At 50.8% G+C, this 13,906-nt stretch overlaps 2 protein-coding genes across 2 annotated transcripts in view; both read right to left on the bottom strand.

Annotated features, from left to right (window-relative positions):
• Positions 1–4,398, bottom strand: part of LOC102766110 (probable inactive 1-aminocyclopropane-1-carboxylate synthase-like protein 2) — an 11,275-nt gene extending 6,877 nt beyond the window's left edge. Inside the window, exons 1-6 of the mRNA XM_015569475.1 lie at positions 3,931–4,398; positions 2,616–2,675; positions 2,103–2,173; positions 1,701–1,770; positions 1,448–1,514; positions 427–519 (exon numbers count right to left, since the gene is read on the bottom strand). Of these exons, the coding sequence (XP_015424961.1) occupies positions 427–519; positions 1,448–1,514; positions 1,701–1,770; positions 2,103–2,173; positions 2,616–2,675; positions 3,931–4,398 (829 nt within the window). The remainder of the gene's footprint in view (positions 1–426; positions 520–1,447; positions 1,515–1,700; positions 1,771–2,102; positions 2,174–2,615; positions 2,676–3,930) is intronic.
• The window catches only part of ALKBH3 (alkB homolog 3, alpha-ketoglutarate-dependent dioxygenase), a 109,030-nt gene continuing 99,510 nt past the window's right edge, over positions 4,387–13,906 (bottom strand). The window contains exon 9 of the mRNA XM_015569505.1: positions 4,387–4,481. Coding sequence (XP_015424991.1) covers positions 4,437–4,481 — 45 coding nt within the window. The 3' untranslated portion in view covers positions 4,387–4,436. The remainder of the gene's footprint in view (positions 4,482–13,906) is intronic.

Below are 13,906 nucleotides of genomic sequence, written 5' to 3'. Positions count from 1 at the left end.
CTTTAAACTTAGCCTCCAGCAGGGCTTTCTCCAACTTGTCCACAGTCAGCTGGAATGGCTGGGTGTCCGCCTCAGTGATCTGGAACACAAACCCTGCCTGAGAAGCGCCCATCTGACTGCTTCTAAGCTTTGATCACTCATTCCCATAAACCGTGAACAATCCTTGGCCTTCATACCCAGGGTACCAGTCCCACGGGCCCTCTTTGCTCTGATTTCCTATCCTTGCCCAACATCACTTATATGAGAGGAAAGCAAGCCTCCCCACCCCACCCTATGTCTTCAATTGCCTTCCAGAACACTTAGTCGGTGTTCTGTCTGCAGGACATACTGGCCTTCAGAGAGGGCCTCCAGTCACGTGCTGAGTTCAAGTATACTGCCGCTTCATGTGTCTTCTTTAGAGAAGTTGGTGTTGAAGTCTGACCTCACTGTCCAGGTGGACACAAATCAGCTCAACATTCACATATAGGCTGGAAGTAAACGTGAAGCCAGAATAGAAGGGGGTGACGATCAGAAAGGCATCTGGAAGCACAGGGAGATAAGGCTGTCAGTCCAGGGTCTCTCGTTCAGAACCTACCACACAGCACCTGACCCCGAGACCGGCAGCAACTCTGCCAACAGGGTAGCTTACTTGGCCAATCCCTCCTACTTGAGGATTAATGCTTTGGGGCTCAGGCTTTGTAAAAGGTAGCTATTCCTATAAACAATATTTGGGGAACAAAACTCTAATGTAGTCCTTGGGGCTACACTAGAGAAGTAGACAAAGAAAGAACCCTGTTCTGAATGGCTCAGAAACCGGGGCACAAATCAAGCCAGCCCTCCTCGCGGGGTGAGCACTGGGCACTCACAAATTCTGGTCAGCTCCACAGCAAACACCGGAGGCTGCTTCTCCACATGACTCAGGTTATCTGCAACTAGTGGCCTCATGCATGCTTCTCCTCCCATCATGTGGCCTTTTTGATGAACTAACCAAAGACCTACTGACTTGAATGAAACTGGCCACCTTGGTAACTACTTTCCATGCAGCCAACGCTCATTAAAGTCTGAGACTCTTGCTTGGACATTGTTAAGAGGGACATTGAGAACAGATCTCTCAGCCTTACTTGATCTAGAATTAATTAGACATTATTTTTAGGAGGAGGTGATAGAAATTCTATACAGTTTAAGCCAGTTTACCAGGGCTCTCTGTGTTGGAGTTGAGCCCCAAGTCCCAGCTAATATTATAATGGATTGGCTCCCGCCATCACCATCCCTAGGGCATACCTCCTTGAGGACTCTCCCATGATTTCCTTCCTCATTAAGTGGGGATCCAAACCCCTCACTCCTACAGAAATAGTAGGAAGATGTTCTAACCAGTGTAGGAGAGTCCTAGCACATTAGGGGAAGGGCCTGAGTCAAGATGTTTTTCTTCTCTGAGGCCCCTGAGGGAAAGCAGAGTCCATTGACTTACCGCCTGGATTACATAGCACGAAGGTCAATGCAGAGAAGATAGCACAGCAGCCACTTAGAACAGCCACCTGAAGAAGATGCACAGAAAGTACAAGTCAATCCCCATGTATGAAGGGCTAGTATCCATTGGCTTTTACTTTGTCTTGACCCTGATGGGTCTCTGCTGGTTCTCCCTGTACCCTCTGGAAAATGCAGAGTCCCTCAAGAATACAGCCCTCCACTAGGACAGCAGTGAGGCTGGGAAACCGACTCACATTTTCGGGATCAAGCTGCTTAGATGCCTTGCAGTAGTAGGTCAGGAACCGGGCTACTTCTTCCCTCAGGCTACGGAGAAACCCAGAGAGATCTTGTGGTTCCCAGGTCTAGACTGCAGTCTTTTCCAAAGGGCAGAGTCCAAATATGCTATAGGGATTCTGACAGAGGCTATCAGTTCCCTGGGTTACAGATGGTAAATCTCGCCTGGATCTCAAGCCTTTGGAATTAATCAGCAATGCCATTTGTATTACAGCAGGCTACCTCTGAATGTGGAACTCTAGGCATGTTCTAGAAGTTGTTTACCAAAGAAACGGAGGTAGCCAACCAAGAATCTGATACTTTGAGCCCTTCCCTGCATGGTGCCTGTGGATCAGGAGGCCATAGATCTGGAAGTTACTTACAATGCATGTCCACTCCAATCAGGATATTGCAGAAGGTCATCATCAATGTAGTTCATGTCACTCCCACTCAACTGTTGACAAATAAAGCATGAGGGCAGCCAGACCAGGGAAGTCCCACAGTCTTCATCCTACTCCTAGGATGCAGGTGGGCATTTGCCCTACAACACAGGGTCCTCCCAGAGGGCAATGGGGACGCATGCTGCATGCTCCTCAAGGAAGAGAGGCCCTGATCTTCTTATCAGATCACACAAATGAATAACTTACTAAGAACTGCTGAATTAACAACCTCCCCAACTGTACACTTGGGCCAGAGGCTCCCTTGTCTGTCTACCCAAAATATACCCATCCAAAGAATACCTCTGAACAGTCAGAAAATCCAGGAGATGACACATGCTATTCTAGAAGCCGTTTCCCCACTCCCTTTCCCAGTCGCCTAAGTCCCACTCCTGTAGCAACCACACGCTGGGGGACTGGGCCGGAACATGGGCCCAGCAAGCCCGGAACATGGCTCACCCTTTCAGTCAGCAGATCAATGCAGAGCTTGTTCTCACTGAGGCCAAGATTAATGAAGCCCTGCAGATGGAAGGAATCTGAGATCAGTCCTCCTGCCCAGCCTAGAGGAACCCTTTAAACATGTCAAAAAGTACTCTTCCCGGATGATTTCCAAAGGGGAGAGCTCACTGTCCCATGAGGCAATTCACAGCCCCAAAATCATACAGCTTGCAATATCCCCCTTTAGAGCCATAGAGATAGTTGCATACCAGTGACCAGTCACTTGGTTCTTGCAGAGAGAACATGGGGAACCCTTCACCTTTCTTAGGCATGTCACTATTTGTGCCCATTCCCTTATCTATAAGGATCAATACCATCTACTGTATAGGGCCAGGAAGAGTAAGCAAGAGAGCACAGTGCTTGGCACAGGACTCAGTAAATCCTAGTGACGTTGACTCTCTAGTTTACCCATGCCATATGACCTTGGTGATGGACAGACTCTAACTGCCTGCCCAGAGCCTGGATCCATAAGTACCACATACTCATCTCTTGTTATTCCCATTTCCATGTGCAGGCCTTTCAAGTTATTAGAGGAGCTACAGTTCCTCAGAGTCCAAGGAGGTACCTGACTCACTTGGCCCCCAGAAAAGCACATGGCCACTGAGCACATGTCACTCAGCTAGAAGCAGAGAGATGATATACTCGTGCTGTCCTCTACTCTCTGGCTGGAGAGCTGTTGTGAACATCCCTTGCTGGAAGCCTTTCATTGACCCCCTGTCACCCTTAGGATAATATCCTACCCCTGTCCTACCCCTGTCCACACTTCTTGTCACAGCCCTCATTGCCCCTACTCTATCCACATGGGCCTCCTTTTCCATTCACTCCAAGTCCTTCCCACCTAAAGCTTCACACATGTTGTTGTTCCCCCCCAAGAGGACCTCCTATCCCACCACCACCTTTAAGACAAAGCTGGCATCCCCTCAGTGCTCTCAGCAACATTATTGTTTCTTTCCCAATGGCTGATGACTATCATCTCTAGAATGAGCTCCATGAGGGCTGGTTCACTTACACCTATGACCACAGTGACTCCTGGAGGGTAAGAGCAGGGGTTAGGAAAGAAACCAGAGGGGAAGAAGGGAATCCAATCTCAGCCCTTCACCTTTCTTGGGCATGTCGCTCTATTTTGTGCGCATTCCCTTATCTATAAGGAGAAAATACCACCTGCTTCATAAGCCCGGGAAGAGTAAGCGAGAGAGCACAGTACTTGGCACAGGACTCAGTAAATCCTAGTGACTGGGCCTCTCTAGTGTGCCCTTCCCACCATCCACATCCTCACCAAGGTGTTCTTGTCCTCATGGTATTTGTCTCCTTGGTAGGCTATAAAGTCCTTGAATTTGGACTTGTATGAGGCAGAGATGTCAATCCCACGGTTGGATAGGTCACAGCTGACAACTGCAGCTTTTGAATCACTCAGCTGGTGACTTAGCGTGTCAGGCTTCCTGGGCAACTGGGCCTGCTGCCCACCTCCACCCCTTGAGTCCAGGGAAAGGCGAGGCAGTTGGAGCTCCAGGCTACTTGTGGCACCAGCCTGTAACAGGTTGGCCACCTCACCAAGTAATTGGACGAGGATGGCTTCCTGCTCCCTGGTGTCCTCACTGTGCTGTTGCTTCTCCTGCTCCAGGTCATCCTGTAGGTGCCTGATCTTCAGCTGCCTGGAATACTCATCTATGAGCTGTTGCAGGCGCAGGATCAGCTCCATCACTGGGGGGTGGGGCTTCTGGGTTTGGAGGCCCTGGTCCTTCATTTGGCCACAGGGCTTGTGAAGGCTGTCAGATTGGTGACTCATAGTCGGGGTCTTGGTTGTGGTCTCAACAAGCTTTCCTGAACCTGCAGAGAAAGAGAGAGACCATGTACTGCAGTAACATAGACTTCCCCTGGCCTCTGTGTCCTCCCTCATACACACTAGGTTATAGAACTGAAGTGGTTCTGAAAGAGTTACCTACTCATTCAAGGGCAATGCCTAAGTGGCCCCAGCCCGGACCCTTGAGCAATGTGTTTCTGGCATCAAGCCCTGATCATCAAAGCCCTCAAATTACCACCACAAGATAAAAAGAAGCAAAAACAACAACAAGAACAACAAAAACACATTAAGCCCAGTGGAATTATCACTTTTAATGAGATTGTTAACATTGTCCGACAGATGTGGCACTGATCTTCAGCTAGAGAACTCTCTGGTACTATTAATGAGATCCTGGGACTGCCTAGTCCAGCAGTGGGCAAACTACAGCCCGCGGGCTGGATCCAGCCCGTTTGAAATGAATAAAACTAAAAAAAAAAAAAAAAGACCGTACCCTTTTATGTAATGATGTTTACTTGGAATTTATATTAGTTCGCACAAACACTCCATCTGTGCTTTTGTTCCGGCCGTCCGGTCCAGTTTAAGAACCCATTGTGGCCCTCGAGTCAAAAAGTTTGCCCACCCCTGGCCTAGTCTGTGGGCTGCAATGCTGATGGCCAACACCTTGGTGACATCATAGATGACATCAGCAGTGGTGCAGTGGAATGCCCAGCTAGTTAAGAACTACAAAGGAAAATGTTTCAATTAAAGATCATTTGACAACCAAAAATATATATTTTTTTTATTTCTGAGGGAAAAAGAATCTTGGGGCTCACTTTGAGGAAAAGTGGAAACAACAGACAGGCGCTGAGTTCTCCACTCTGTGCTTCAACTAGAGCAATTCCCCCTTCATAGTGTTCTAAGAAAGGAGAGGGATGCTGCTGCTATAAGAAAGGAGAAGGAAGGGAGGGAGGAAGGGGGGAGGGAGGGAGGAAGGAAAAAAACCTTGTCACTTCTGTTATTGGTTTGTGGCACCAACACTTCAAAGTACTGGACACCATGCCCAACTTCTCCAAACTATGTTTGGTCAGCTTGTGATGTTCCCATAGCAACCTATACTTCAAAGTGACAATACTATTACTGGTTCAGTGTCTGTATATATCGTTATTTCCTTAGCACAGTGCCTGGCATGTGGGTAACTAGTTGTTAAAAGCGGTTAGAAAAAGGACTTCTACAGACAGGTTTATGGAGCGGAAAATGGGGGTGAGGTCAAGTAACCAAAAGAAGAATGTTTTCCTGGTAAAATGTATTTTCTGATACAAGGAAACTGAGCACGCAGAGGCCAGAAGGAAACCTGGCAGGTGGGCCTCTGCCAAGACCAGTCCTTCCTATTAAAAAAAAAAAAAGTCTATTGTGAATGATGCTTTCCATAAAGGCAATAATGTCCCTAAACTGTCTAGTGTTGAGGTATACCAACCTCTCCTCAAGTCTTTTGCCTATACCTGTGGTTTCAGTATTTCTCAGCTTCCAACCATCTATACCTCTCAAGCCGCATGCAGGGGTCTTCTACAGCAGCTACAGCAGTGTCTCAGAACCAGCACAGCTGGTGCCAACAGCCCTCTGATAAGAGCTGAAGGACACACAAACAGGAGAAGCCAAGAAGGGGACATGGGCATGGGAAATGAACCAGCAACAAGCCGGTCTCGTGATCATTCATCTCTAGCATATGGCTACACTCTTCAGACCCAGGGCTGTTTGAATGTCACTTTTCCTAGTGCCCTACAAACCCTCTCCCTCTGCCTTGCCCTCCAGCCTTCCTTCCCCTTGCTCAGAGCCTCCCCTGGTGTCTCAGTATCCTAACCTAAGTCGATTCTTTCTTCTTAGTGTGGCAGTACGATAAGGATCACAGAGTTTTCTTAACATGCATGGGAAACAAGGTGTTTGGGGGTATGGATCCCTAAGTACTAGTGGCAAAATTGAAAGCTCAGGCCAAAGCAGCCTGGAGAAGCCTAGATTCTATTCTATAGTAACTATTCACCTATTGTCCAAAGTCAGAAGAACTATTTCCCCTGTCCTCGCATCAGTTTTTCCATATGTAGATGAGGAGATACTTGCCTCAAGTCAAGGTAATAAAATGGAAGCTCAATGAAGACAAGTAACTTCTATGGTTCCCCAGTAGAGCCAGGATTTAAGCCTTAGACCTCCACGTTAACCCAGAACTCTCAGACAGAGGAGAGAACCAGCAGACAACCAGCCCTTGCATGGACCGTTCCCTTCACCTCACATTCCCCCAGAGATTTCAGGTTCTAAAGTTGGACTACTATGTCCAACAATATTGTCATCTGGTCCTGTGGGTGACTTGGAGTTCTTGGACAGAGCAAACAAATTTCTGGAAGTGGTTTCCTTAGTCCTCAAATTTCTCAGAGGCTCATTTTTGAAATACAGTGTCCAGCACACAGAATATCCAGCCACACGAACAAACAGCATGAGCTAAAACCAGCACAGACAACAGAAAGACCAACTGGTCTCCAGCTGCCAGGAATAGATGTAAGATCATTGCCTTCCCGTTGATGGGAAGGGATCCATGAGTGGGCAGTGAGGTCTGGGTCCCCTTCTGGACCACAGCTTCTCAGCTTCTGCCATCATTCCATGTCACAGAGGGGGTTCCTGGTGAGGGTTTGTTGATGGTTATTGGTCACTAACCAATGAGTGACTGAAGACAGGAATGGAGGAATTGATCAGTTTTTGGCCCCAGGTAAATGCTCACAGTGGAATGATTTGCCTAGACTCTAGGGCCTAGAGGAAAACCCTTATGTCCCTCAACCCCCTGCATTTCCCACCACTCCCTTAGCTGATGCTGTCTCCTAGTAGTGGGCCCTCCTCCCAGCACAGCGCTGTCCCATGGATTTGCCAAAAGGGGTCGCTGAATCCTAACTTTCCTTCCTGGCTCAGGAAACTCAGGGCAGCTACAGCTCAGGACTCAGAAGCCAGGGTGAGAGTGGAAGGGAAGGCCTGGGAAGGCCCAGAACCCTCCTAGAGCCGCCAGTGTGTCTTCTGCAAGTACCATGTCCAATAAAGTACTGGGCACCTGGCTGGGCTCAGGCAATACAATCCTGTTCTAACTCAAATCAACCCCTGTAATCTGAGGGCCTCTAGGATATTGGTCTTCCAGGCAGGACCCAGGCTCAGTGGCCGCACAACTAGAAATCATCAGTGGAAGGATTAGGTTCCAGATTTGGCAAATACTTGTTCCCTCCTCCACTCCCCTTCCAGCCCAGTTCCTTTTGGCTTCTCTGTTCCAACGGCAAAGCAAGATTCCAAGTCTGGCATCTGCCTTGGTCTAACTCAGAAGGCCTTGGTTCTCTTTGCTGGTGGGAAGGCGGGGGAAGCAGAGTTCCTCCTCAAGAACATTGCCTGTCTGCCCTCGGCTCCCCATCCCCTGGCTTGCATCATGCTTGTCCCGTTGATTACTGTCCCTGGGTTTTTAAGTAGTCAGTTGTCCACAGGCCAATTCACTTCGGAGGGAGGAGCCTGGCAGACACAGGCGTGAGGGTAAAAGGGGGAAGGTTCAGCAAATGGTCCTCTGACCCAGCTCAGAGATAGACAGCAATGCAACTGAGTTTCTGAGGGGCCTACCTGAGAGGACCCTACCTGAGTGCACTTTGTGTGGCCAGAACCTCGAAGTCCAATGATGGGGCTTTCTTTGCTGATGTGGGTCCTGAGTTCCACGTACTGGGACTCCCAACAATGCAGGGAGGAGAATGACCTTGGTATCACTGATATGGACGTCAATCATTAAGAACCTGTTTTGAGGCCCTGTGGATGGACCTCTCATCCCAGCTCTAATTTTATCTGTATGTGTGTTTGGTGTAAAAGGGATGAGAAGGTCCATGGCTTTCATCAGACTCCCCCAGAGACCCAGAGTCATTCTAAGGCAGGGGGTTCTTCTAGGGAAAGCTCAATTAGAGCCCACCACCCGGGGTGCTCCCTGCCTCCTTTTCTCTCCCATCCCTCCCCCCACCCTTTCCCCAGGGCCTTCCTGCTTCTTCTGCCCCAGAGGAGTTGGCTCCAACCACCCTGTCCTCCCACCCAGGACTCAGTAGAGTGCTTAGGACAGGAAGAAAGGGGTTTTGTTTCATTTCCACAGACACTATCTCTGCTTGTCACCCATACTTCAGAGCCCAGGAGCCCCTTCAAGAGCCCTGGTCCTGGGATAAAGGCCAGGCGACCTGGGCCTGGGTGTGCTGGGGAGAACGTGCAGGAGACGGCAGCAGAGGGTGCCTGGGGCCTGGCTCCCTGAGGACAGCACTGTCTGGCTTTGGTGGGCACTGAGCTCGTCTGATGGCGATGGTCCCGAGAAGTCTCTCTTTCTGTGTGGGGTGTGGGGTGGGCAGTGTGCTCTGTATGGAGCTGTTGTCAAGTACCTGAGGTTCAAGGCACAGTTTAAGGCCCATCTCAGCCACTTACAAACCGTGTGGCTGTAGGTTATTAGGTATCTCTGGGATCAATGTCTCATGTGTGAAGAGACACGAGGGAACAGGGGTTCAGAGGATTAATGTGAAATAACAGATATAAATGTGAGCCTCTCTTTCCAGATTCTTTCCAGCCATCCGCCAAACCACTCCTTCAGCTGATCATTAAAATACTCATTCTTTCAATCCATTTTCATTGAGCCTTCCCGCCCCCCTCCCCCACTGTGCTCGCGGGTCTCCTGGGGCTGTGGCCATTTCAGGGAATATTCTGGAAGGTGCTGACTTCTCTCACCCGTTCCCAGGAGACTTAGATGATGACGAGTTGAGAGTTTCCACCGGACTACTTCTTCCAGTCGCACCACATTGACCACTTCCTCCCACTGGGAAATCTCCTGACGGGAAATCTCCTCCTTGTCCCCAAGAGCCCTGCTCTGACTTCCTCGCTTCTGCTGACCTGGGTCTTCCCTCAAAACCAGATTCTGTGGAGCTGGTCTCCCTCCTCCCTTCTCCCTAGAAATTCCGGGGCAGGTGCAGGCCCAGCTACCCCACCAGCCCACTCTGCTAAGTTCTCCTCAGAGTCAGAAGGCTTCTTGCACCCCAGAGCCCTTCAGAGATCTGCCCCACCCCCCGGCCCAGCCTCTGTATGGGGCGCATGCACTGAGTCCTCCAGACGCTGTGCTGAGGAGCGCTTAGCAACGTTACCCTTCCACCCTCGCAGCCCCGGGCAGCAGTAACATCTGTGGCCACAACGGAGGCCCTGTGTGGTCTCCTCCCGTGCTGGCTCTGGGCTCGGTCATGTGACCTGAAGAGCTCAGGCCCTGGGTTTGTCCTAGTGGAATGCTTGCCCTTAGCAGCCAGCTGCCATGCAGGAAAGCAGCTCATGCTGGACTGTGGAGTGACAAGAGGCCCCAGGGAGGGAGAGCCTGAGGAATGAGAGGCGACTAGCACAGCCCAGCCCCCTGGAGCGTGCCTGATTTCAGCCACAGGAGTAACTTCAGCAATAACACGCAACCCTGATCAATCGCCTTCCTGTGCCCCACTGACCACGGACTCAAGAGAAACAGCAAGTCGTCATCGTTTAAGCCAAGAAGTTCAGGGGATGATTCCTTACACAGCCAGAGAAAACAGAGACAAACCGCATGTCCTGGATTCTATCATCACCCCATGGCACCGACGCTGAACCTGAGCTCAGAGAGCTTGAGTGCGTCCCCGAGGTGGTCCAGTGAGGAAGCGAGTGTGGAGGCTGGGAAACTGCACAGTGGGCGGCTTCGTGGACTGACAGCCCCAGCCCCTGTTCCCTAGGTCCAGCACAGCATCTTCCCCAGCCGGGGCACTAAGCCCAGCCTGCTCCCAGGACACCTCCCCCTCCCCTGCCAGCTCCTTAGGCTCAGCCTTTAGCTGGGCCACTTTGGAATGGGCTGCAGTGCAGGGCTCTTCCTGCCTGACCCCCTCCTTCTCTCTTCTCAGCCACTGCCACAAGCCTGCGGGCCGGATGCTCCTGCCTCCTCCCACTCCCGCCCAGCATCCTTCCCAGCTGTTTCCTCAAATAGGAGGAGGTCTTTGCAATCCCATCTCAGTGTCTGCTTGTCCGAGGACATGAACTGGCGGTGAGAAAGCCCAGGTGCTAACCCATCGAGCCCCTGCCTGATGCTGCCTTGGTTTCTCTCCAAAATCTTAACTCTCAGGAAAAGCAGGCATCTCCCAAGGTGGCCCCTGCCCAGTCCTCAGAGTCCCTAAGGCCACAGAGAAGGAAGCTGCAAGGACAAGTAAACAAGGGGCAGGAACCTCCACAGACACACGGGGGGAGCCAGGCGGATGGGGGGGGGGGGGGTGGCACGCTAACAGTGGTTTTCTTCGTCTCTGCCCCAAGTCCTTTCCACACAGTCTCACACTGAAACCTCCCAAATGCCCACACGGCCAGTATTACAATCCTCACTTTACAATTGAGGACACAAGGCTCAGAGAGGTGAAGCCACTTGCCTGGAGTCACACAGCTACCATGTGGCAGGGCCAATACTGGGAGCCAGGTGGAGGCTGTGCGGTCAGGTGCTTTCCAAATCCTGGGTGTAAGTCCCTGTCCTTTCACATGTCCCAAGAAGACCTTGGGCAAGTTTCTTAACCTCTCTGATTCTCAGTGTCCCCGTATATAAAATGAGGACAATAATTGTCCCTCCTCCCTAGGGACCTATTAGTTCTGCCCCCCACCCCCACACCCCTGCCTCCAGTCCCAGCAGTTTTCCGTTCCACCGCACAGTTTCCATCCTGCTATGGACACAAACAAGGTAAGGACTTTTAGAAACCCAAGCCCACACTGATCACCATTGCACAAAAGCCAAAGTCCAGGCCTGATTCATAATCTGGTGTCGTATTTATTCCTATAGAAAAAAATCGCAGCACATTAACAACAGAAAACCATATAAATTAGTGAGGGACCCAGAAAGATTGGAGGCTCCAAGCCAGGACCCAAAAAAGAATCCCTGGATTCCTTCCCCATGAGGGGAGGTTTTCCACCGGGAGACAGTCCCGTGCTTTGGTGCAGGGACCTCGCTGCTTTCTCCTTGAGAAAGCTCCTGGGATAAAAATAGCCAAGCAGAAGGCGGCCCCTTCTGGGGCTTGGGGAAGAGAAGGGGAGCGATGGAGGGGAGTGGACCTTGGTTCCCAGAGGCCTGTGTCCTTGAGAAACAGGAGGGGGAGTGGGCTCTGCAATGTGGGGCCTGAGCGGGAGGTGGGAGATGAGACTTCCTGGTGAAGAGGAGGAAGGAAGGGACAGGTCAGAACTCCCAGAATTCACGGAGCCAGAGAATCCTGAGAAAGTGCTGCTTGGGAACGAGAAAGGAAGCGGTGGGAACTAGACTTTGATAGACCACCTGCCACCAAACAAGGAAGACGGAGGAGCCCCCTAATCCATCCAGAGCAACGCAAAACACAGCAAACAAACAAAAACAGAGAGCAAGCCCCGCGGGACCCTGGTTTGAGTAAAACGAACCCCGGCCGCTCCCAAGAGCCCATGTTCCCCAGAAGGTGTCCCCTTGCCCTTTCCGGCAGGAGCCTCCTGTCTTGTCACCTGCATCCTCTCCGAGCATTCGCACCAGGACAATGATCCCTTCCCATTTGCACTCATCGCACAAATATTTAATGGGTTTCTACTTAAAAGCCTGTGCTTTCGGTTGGATATATTTGTATTCGAATAGATTGTCTAATAGATTATCTAATAGGTAATCGATAGAATCCCAAAGCACCCTCTTTCACATCTCAGCCACACACACGCCCAGCGTTTGTCAGGATCTCCACCACCCACATGTGAGCTCTGAGCAGGCCCGCAAGTCCCTCCAAGAGGACAGTCTTGAAATGTGTCTTTAGCATTGGTTTGGTGGGGGAGGAGAAAACTGATTTCATCAGTATAAAAATTATTTATCTCCTTTTTATGTTTCAAACTCCTTTATTCATTTATCCACTCACTCAACAAATATTTATTGAGCACTTACAGGGCTGAGGATAAGGAGAGATAGGAGGGCTAACTTATATGGCTATGTTTACACGTTTGGGTCAAAATATGTTTCAAACTCCTTTCTAGCTCAGTGCTAAGTGCAGGGGACAGAATGGTGAGCAAAAGCAGATGTAGTCCCCATGCTCGCTGACGTTACCATGAAGCGGGGGAGGTGGCCATTGCTTAAACAAGTTCCCTAATAAATCCGGGGCCAGGACAGCGATAAGTGCTGCCTGGGAGTGCCAGTGTCCGAGCCAGCGACGGGCGACTGGACCTAATTGGCTGGGAGTTGGGAGACGAGGTCAGGGTGGATGTGCCAGGGGAGCAGGTGTCAAGGCAAGAAGTGAGGGTAGCAGGGACTGAAGAGGTAGCGGGGGAGATGGGCAGACGCGGACAGACCTGATAGATACTTGGGAAGTAAAATCACAGCTGGCAGAGAGGGAGGGGCAGGGGCTCCTGGGTTACGGGCCCTGAATGCAACACAATATTTTAACTTATTTGGACTGTTATTTCCCAGCCTTTCCAGCATGCCATGTGCCTAACTTGAGTCACCCTCAGCACCTAGGGAATGGGAGTAACTCACGTGGATGTGTTTACAGAATCTTGTTAAAAATATAGTACAAACTCCACAACCCTGGCTTTCGAGTCAGCGGCACCTCACTCAGCTGTCCGAACCTCTGGCTCCTCCTGGGAATTTTCCATTTTCTCCTGCCATTTTCCAGACCAGACAACTTCTCGGGAGACACAGGCAAGGGCTTTGAGCTTAGATGACAAAGTCGATCAGCTTCTCTCAACGATCAGCCCTGTACCACGTGTGCTTCGGTTTTGGCGTTCCCGCAGCCTGCGCCTCGGGCACTCGCAGCCGCTGCTCTGTGGCCTCCAGCGAGCCGCACGTGCGCATGGCAGGACCCCTCGGCAGAGCACTCCAGAGAGAAGGGAGGTTGTTCCTCTCCCGTCATCCCTTAGACACAAGAGGGGCTGATTTCAATGTTGCCAGTCCTATCATGAGCCCCCTCTGAACACCTGAATGACCTTGAACATTATGTTCACGTCATTTCAGGGACATTCATCCCCGTATCTCCAGCACCCGGAGCAGCGCCTGCACATATTAAGTGCTCAGTAAATAACTGCTGAATGAATGAACCTGAGGATGTTCTGTTGTCTTTCATTTATATATCGGTTCCCTTGGTCTAGTTCTTCCATCACCAGCCAGTTGTTTGGAGCAGGCAGCTCTGGTCTCAATAAGAAAGAAGACCTTGGTGACCAGGAGGGACAGAGAGAGGAGAGAGCTGAGGGCTGGTGCCAGTGACCTGCCCATTCAGAGTAACTAGGGTGTGTGCTCTGTGAGAGGCCAGAGTCCCTCACACCTCCTGGGGTGTGAGAAGCATTTGGGAGATGCCCTGTGGGCACTCAAGTATTGGCATGTCCAGGTTGATGGGGTCAGTGAGATGGAAGGCTGGGAACTGGGCAGGAGGAGCAGCCAGCATACCCGCTCTGGGCTGGACCTGTGCACCCA

The sequence above is a fragment of the Myotis davidii genome, unplaced genomic scaffold (genome assembly GCF_000327345.1).
Source record: "Myotis davidii unplaced genomic scaffold, ASM32734v1 scaffold265, whole genome shotgun sequence".
Classification (NCBI taxonomy): Eukaryota; Metazoa; Chordata; class Mammalia; order Chiroptera; family Vespertilionidae; genus Myotis; species Myotis davidii.
Note: the sequence above shows the minus strand (reverse complement) of the source record. Positions and strands in the feature narration are given on the sequence as shown.